The sequence below is a fragment of the Camelina sativa genome, chromosome 16 (assembly GCF_000633955.1).
Source record: "Camelina sativa cultivar DH55 chromosome 16, Cs, whole genome shotgun sequence".
Lineage (NCBI taxonomy): Eukaryota > Viridiplantae > Streptophyta > Magnoliopsida > Brassicales > Brassicaceae > Camelina > Camelina sativa.
Window position 1 is genome coordinate 22,771,222 of NC_025700.1, and position 6,453 is coordinate 22,777,674.

At 38.2% G+C, this 6,453-nt stretch overlaps 3 protein-coding genes across 6 annotated transcripts in view; 2 read left to right on the forward strand and 1 right to left on the reverse strand.

Annotated features, from left to right (window-relative positions):
• Positions 1–2,874, forward strand: part of LOC104751909 (protein spt2-like) — a 3,333-nt gene extending 459 nt beyond the window's left edge. The window contains exons 2-10 of one of the 3 annotated variants that reach the window (XM_010473964.2): positions 79–131; positions 246–478; positions 574–691; positions 781–976; positions 1,078–1,805; positions 1,889–2,019; positions 2,102–2,188; positions 2,277–2,379; positions 2,785–2,874. In XM_010473964.2, coding sequence (XP_010472266.1) covers positions 114–131; positions 246–478; positions 574–691; positions 781–976; positions 1,078–1,805; positions 1,889–2,019; positions 2,102–2,188; positions 2,277–2,376 — 1,611 coding nt within the window. In that variant the 5' untranslated portion in view covers positions 79–113 and the 3' untranslated portion in view covers positions 2,377–2,379; positions 2,785–2,874. Of the gene's footprint in view, positions 1–78; positions 132–245; positions 479–573; positions 692–780; positions 977–1,077; positions 1,806–1,888; positions 2,020–2,101; positions 2,189–2,276; positions 2,628–2,784 lie in introns of those variants that run through there. The other 2 variants (XM_010473963.2, XM_019238248.1) reach the window with 2 other exon arrangements.
• Positions 2,786–5,939, forward strand: LOC104751908 (probable sphingolipid transporter spinster homolog 3). Of its 2 annotated transcripts, none has more exons than XM_019238249.1 (16): positions 2,786–2,948; positions 3,033–3,164; positions 3,304–3,405; positions 3,499–3,603; positions 3,713–3,788; positions 3,877–3,951; positions 4,029–4,131; positions 4,249–4,293; positions 4,376–4,463; positions 4,556–4,653; positions 4,756–4,832; positions 4,902–5,015; positions 5,086–5,205; positions 5,276–5,426; positions 5,506–5,584; positions 5,682–5,939. In XM_019238249.1, the coding sequence occupies exons 1-16, from the start codon at positions 2,806–2,808 to the stop codon at positions 5,710–5,712; spliced, it is 1,539 nt and encodes a 512-aa protein (XP_019093794.1). In that variant the 5' UTR covers positions 2,786–2,805; the 3' UTR covers positions 5,713–5,939. The 2 variants fall into 2 exon arrangements, with proteins under 2 accessions (XP_019093794.1, XP_010472264.1); XM_010473962.2 differs by having other exon boundaries at positions 5,298–5,426.
• The window catches only part of LOC104751910 (histone-lysine N-methyltransferase, H3 lysine-9 specific SUVH6-like), an 11,577-nt gene continuing 11,194 nt past the window's right edge, over positions 6,071–6,453 (reverse strand). The window contains exon 3 of the mRNA XM_010473965.2: positions 6,071–6,438. Coding sequence (XP_010472267.1) covers positions 6,130–6,438 — 309 coding nt within the window. The 3' untranslated portion in view covers positions 6,071–6,129. The remainder of the gene's footprint in view (positions 6,439–6,453) is intronic.

Below are 6,453 nucleotides of genomic sequence, written 5' to 3' on the forward strand. Positions count from 1 at the left end.
GAAATTGATTTTATTGATACGATCAAAAAAATCGGAACTTTGGTGATAACAATGGAGTTTTTTTTGTTTTGTTTGCAGGGATTTGCTAATTGGTAGGCTGTTTTAACGCAAACATGAATGGTTATGAAGAGGTAAGCAAACCCATTGTTTGTTTTTTTTGTTTATTTCTGTGTTTTCATCGAATTCACATTTAAGCTACATTGATCTCACACCGTTTACATGATTCCGATATGTTTACATTGCAGGACCTTGATGATAGAGCTGGATATGATGACTATTACAGCGGTGATGAGGACCTTGATGAGTATGAAGATGAGGAGGAGGAGGAGGAAGAAGAAGAAAGACAACCTCCAAAGGAAGAATTGGAATATCTCGAGTTGCGCGAAAAGTTGAAGGAAACAATGAGGAAGAACCTGAGGAAAGGAAGTGCCAACGCTCAATCTTCACAGGAAAGAAGAAGAAAGCTTCCTTATAACGAGTATGTGGTCTGGCTTAAGTACATTTTTTCTAATTATTACAGTATTTTGGAATGTGTTTTGATGATGATCGCCTAATTTATCTTTTTTTATGCAGCTTTGGTTCCTTCTTTGGTCCTTCCCAGCCTGTTATTTCTTCAAGAGTTATACAAGAAAGCAAATCATTGCTAGAGAATGAGCTACGGACAGCTAAAATGTCTAATTCTAGTCAAACGGTATGTGCAATTGATCTCTGTTCCTCTTTGTGTTTTATCATTTAAGATGTTTATGCTGATGGAGTTTTTTTTTTTTTTTTGGGGTGCAGAAGAAAAGACCTGTTTCAGGTTCAGGCACTAAGAATGTATCACAAGAGAAGCGGCCTAGAGTTGTGAATGAGGTGAGAAGAAAAGTTGAGACTCTTAAGGATACACGAGACTATTCGTTTTTGTTTTCCGATGATGCGGAGCTTCCTGTTCCGAAGAAGGAATCTCTCTCTCGAAGTGGCTCATTTCCTAATTCTGGTATGTTGTGTCTTCTGAAAATCTTGTTTCCTATTCTGTGTTCTTTAAAGCATACCATTTTCATGGAGATAACTTATACAGGTTTTTTGCTGATGTTCAAGAGGCTCGATCTGCTCAATTATCAGCCAGGCCCAAACAATCATCAGGTACCAATGGTAGAACTGCTCACGGTCCTCCTCGTGAGGAGAAGAGACCTGTTTCAGCTAATGGACATTCAAGACCTTCTTCCTCTGGTAGCCAAATGAATCATTCAAGACCGGCTTCCTCAGGCAGCCAAATGCAGTCGAGAGCTGTCACAGGGAGACCGTCTTCCTCGGGCAGCCAATTGCAAAATTCAAGACCGCCTTCTGCTGGTAGCCAAATGCAGCAAAGGGCTGCGTCCTCAGGCAGCCAAAGACCAGGTCCCTCGACAAACCGTCAAGCACCCATGAGGCCACCAGGTTCAGGTTCCACAATGAATGGTCAATCAGCTAATCGTAATGGTCAATCAGCTAGCCGGAATGGCCAACCAAATTCCAGATCAGATTCCCAAAGACCAGCTCCTGCGAAAGTGCCAGTGGATCATAGGAAACAGATGAGCAGTAGCAATGGAGTCGGTCCTAGTCGGTCAGCGGCCGTGGGAAGACCTTTGCCTTCTAAGACTTCACTGGAAAGAAGACCCTCCATGTTGGCGGGAAAGAGTTCTATTCAAAATTCTCAGAGACCGTCCTCATCAAGACCAATGTCATCGGATCCTAGGCAACGGGTAGTAGAACAGAGAAAGGTTTCCCGTGACATCGCCACACCCCGAATGATACCAAAACAATCAGTGCCTACTTCGAAACACCAGGTATCATGATCATGATCTTTCTCATCTCTCTCTTATGTCCTTCCTCTAGTCAAGGCACTAATGTGTTAAGTAATATGTTACAGATGATGAGTAAACCAGCGCCCAAGAGACCTCCCTCGCGTGATATAGATCATGATAGGAGGCTGGTAAAGAAGAAGAAGCCTGCAGTAAGGTCAGAGGATGAAGAAGCGTTCAACATGCTTAGACAGTTGTTGTAAGTACTGCTCTTCCTAGTCTCAATTCCATTTATTAACTTGTCTCCTGATACTTATATGGGTTTTGTGTTTCCATTTCAGACCCAGCAAGCGTTTTTCTAGGTATGACGATTATGACATAAACATGGAAGCAGGCTTTGAAGATATCCAAAAGGAAGAGAGACGAAGGTACATATTAGTATTTTGATCACAAGTTTCCTTTATTTGTTTCTTTGATATTCCTTAACGATGATTCATGTTGAATTGTCAAATGCAGTGCAAGAATCGCAAGGGAGGAAGATGAAAGAGAACTTCAACTCTTAGAGGAAGAAGAAAGGAGAGATAGACTGAGAAAGAACCGGAAGCTAAGCCGTTAAAAAGTTAGAAGCATCCTTTTGCTCTTTTGTCTTCTTTTAGGACTTGATCTTTTTTTTTAGTGGTACACTCATTTAAATCTCTTTGGCCGCTTGAGGCAAAAAAAAAGAGTTTTAACCTTTCTTCTTCTCTTGTTTTCAAATTAAGGATCTTTTGTTCTTGGAACTGTACAATTAGTAATATTATCTTTATTGGGGTCACTGCAAGAATCTGCTGGAAACCTCCAAGTTAATGAAGGCTTGATTCTTTTTTTTTTTTTTTTGGTTTGCTGGGTAAAACAAGAGATTATGATAAAGAAAAAGAAACAAAGAGAGACAAAGAATATTTCTTTATTCACGTGTAGCCTCCTTTAGCTGATTAAATTTCACTTTTTAGTGATGCTTTGTCGTTTCCTTTTCTTTTTGGCTTAGAACTTCGTTTGAATTTATCAAATGGTGACCAAAGAAGAAGATTGTTTTCCTCCTACGATGGAGACGCCGAGATGTTATTCTCCTTCGTCATCAACTCCGCTCGCGGAGTTACATAGTGATCGAAGCATAGAAATCGTCGAATCTTCCTTTCTCTCTCCTGTTTGGTATATGTTGTTTGTTAACTTACCTTTTTGGTTTCTATGATGAGTTTGGGCTCTGAGATATAGACTCAAAAAAACATTTTCCAGGTTACTGGTGATCTTCTGCATCATTAACTTGTTAAACTACATGGATCGTGGTGCGATAGCGAGCAATGGTGTCAATGGAAATACCAGGAGTTGTAATGACAAGGGCAAATGCACTCTTGCAACTGGAATCCAGTAAGATATTTTTTGATGCAGGGTAGAATCAGGATATGATTATTCGATATTTAAGTTTAATTGTATTTTAATTACAAGTATTTTGTTCTGTTTTTTACTTTAATTTGGGCTGTTTTGATGTAAAAGTTGCTTATTTTAGGGGACATTTTAACCTAAGTAATTTCGAAGATGGTGTATTGTCATCTTCATTTATGGTTGGACTTCTTATTGCATCGCCAATCTTTGCTTCATTGGCAAAAAGGTGACCAGAAGAACTTTTTTTGGTTGTTTGTTATGTTTCCCCTCTTTTAATGTCTCAAACTTATTAAAGTGTTTTTGTTTGTTTTTAGTGCAGCTTCAACCCATTTAGACTTATTGGAGTAGGTTTAACTGTCTGGACTGTTGCAGTTCTTGGTTGTGGTAGTTCCTTTGCCTTTTGGTTTATCGTCTTATGCCGTATGTAAGTTGTTCTGTTTTTTTCTGTACACCATATGATTGATTTTGGTGTTGGTGTTTTATTATGTAACGTTTTGGCATTGGATGCAAATACTCTTTATCATTACTCGTAGGTTCGTTGGTGTAGGTGAAGCTTCTTTCATTAGTCTTGCAGCTCCATTTATAGATGATAATGCTCCTCAGAAAAAGGTCTCTGGTTTGATCTTTGTTTTTCACTTCTCGTGAAGCCAAATGCACCATTCTTTACAAGCTTGTTTGTTAACCGTTTTCTTTCCAGAAAGCTGCATGGCTTGGACTGTTTTACATGTGTATACCAAGTGGTGTTGCTCTTGGTTATGTATATGGCGGATACGTAAGTTATATTTGTTGTAAAATTAAACACTTCAGAAAGACGAGTCGCATTGTGTGATTCCTTCTTGATGCTTTTAGGTCGGGAAACATTTTGGTTGGCGGTACGCGTTTTGGGGTGAAGCTGTTTTAATGGCTCCATTTGCTGTTCTTGGTTTTGTAATGAAACCTTTGCAGTTAAAAGGTTAGGAAAAAATCTTGTCTTATGATATATCATTAAGCATGAACCGTTAAAATACTCTTATGATATATCATTAAGCATGAACCGTTAAAATACTGATCTGAGAAAATTAATAAACAGGGTTTCCTATGGTTAGATCAATTGAAGTAATGACTCCATCAGCTGGTGAGTTTTATAATCTCTCTTCTATGGTAAAGTAAATGCACTCTGGATTATACAATTGTGCAGTGACACTTTCCTTTTACAGCCTCAGAGACATTGACAAACAACAATCGTCTTCAGGTTGGTAATGAGATTGAGCATGATCAGTTTGAGGTCTCTATCCAAACTAGCAAGTGAGTAGCTTTCATTGTATCTTTGGTTTGAGGTCTCTTTTATTCCATATACTTATGTATTTTTTGTCAAACCTTTATTTCAACTGTGGTAGGTTAAGTTATGCGAATGCGGTCTTGAAATCATTTACTGGATTTGCAAAGGACATGAAAGTTCTGTATAAAGAGAAGGTCTTTGTTGTCAATGTCTTAGGTAAGTAATGTAAGTAATGTATTCCTCTTTCTTTTTCTATTCGTCTTCTTACACTATTTGATATTCTTTGTTGAATTGATACATGCACTTTGCCTTAAACAGGTTATGTATCATACAATTTTGTGATAGGAGCATACTCATATTGGGGACCAAAGGCCGGTTATAATATTTATAAAATGGTAAAACAGTCATTCATCATTTCTCTTTTTATTGTTTCATGAAAGATTACAATAACTGTAACTTGACAGAAAAACGCGGATATGATCTTCGGGGCAGTAACTATCATTTGTGGGATCGTTGGAACATTATCAGGAGGCTTTATACTTGATCGTGTCACTGCTACAATTCCAAATGCTTTTAAGGTAATAAAAGAGCTTTTCTTCTAGTTTTTGGATTACGCCGGTTTTTTTAATCTTTTACTCTTGGATTCAGCTCTTATCCGGAGCAACATTTCTCGGGGCGGTATTTTGCTTCACTGCATTTACCCTAAAGAGTTTGTACGGTTTCATCGCTCTCTTTGCCTTAGGAGAGCTTCTTGTGTTTGCTACACAGGTAAAGAGTAGTAAACTCTGAGGATTCTTGTATTGTTGTTGTTGTAATGTAAACTGCTCATAAAGAACAGCTTCATCTTTCTTCTTCTTCAGGCTCCAGTGAATTATGTGTGTTTGCATTGTGTGAAGCCAAGTTTAAGACCATTATCAATGGCTATCTCCACAGTCGCAATTCACATATTTGGCGATGTTCCTTCTTCACCTCTTGTCGGTATCGTTCAGGTAAAATATCAAATCCTGGAAGAAAATAAACTCAGAACTTTCCAAAGCTAAAATGCTCCATTGTTGTATACGCATGCAGGATCATATCAACAGTTGGAGAAAAACCGCGTTGATGCTTACATCGATTCTGTTCTTAGCCTCTGCAATATGGTTTATAGGTAAAACAAATCTCAATCCTTGAGCTCGAATAATCACAGATGAAAGGCTTTCTTGTCCATATCAAGAACTGGTTCGATTTTTTTTTGCTTTTGCTAGGGATATTCATAAACAGTGTAGATCGGTTTAATGAAGAAGAAACTGGAAGTGAGAGCCTGAGGACGCAAGAATAATCGATTGTAAATCCATGATACTACTTAAGCTAAATAGGAATCTGTCTCTATTAAAAATTTAACTAGGGTCTTGTACAGATCCAAAACATGTTCTGTTTTTAGTATTTTGTAATTAGTCTACAAAAACTCTATTCAGGTAAAGAGTTTTCACAAGGATTAAATAAAATATTCCGCTATTCTACAATTCAACCCGCATTAAAAAAGACGTTTTAAACTTAAATTCAAACTCTAATTAAGACTAAAATGTAAAATAAACTGATGGGAAACAAAAGGAATTTGAATATTAAAATGGGAAAAAAGTTTGAGAAAACCAAACATAAAACTAGAAGAATCTGAATAAAGCAGGGATAAAAAGTTGAAGGCAAATCCATCCATCAATAGAGCCTATGGGTACATACGGCAGAACCACAGTAGCAAGCTTTCTTCTTGATATTACCCATAGAGTCGCGTACCTGGTCGATCGCATAGTTGTAGTGGTAAGTCAGTTCTTGAAGCGGAGGTATGTTGTCCATTGCGAAGAACATCACGTGAGGCATTCTCTTGTCAGCATGATCATACAATACGTTTTGTGCGTACAGATTTGGCGAGCAGCTGTGGTTTATGAATCTCCCAATATTCCCCTTTGTTGCTGCATCAATGGTGAATCCGCTTGCCTCCTCATCTTCTTCCTCGGCTGGGCCTGCCTGTGCCCCCGGCAT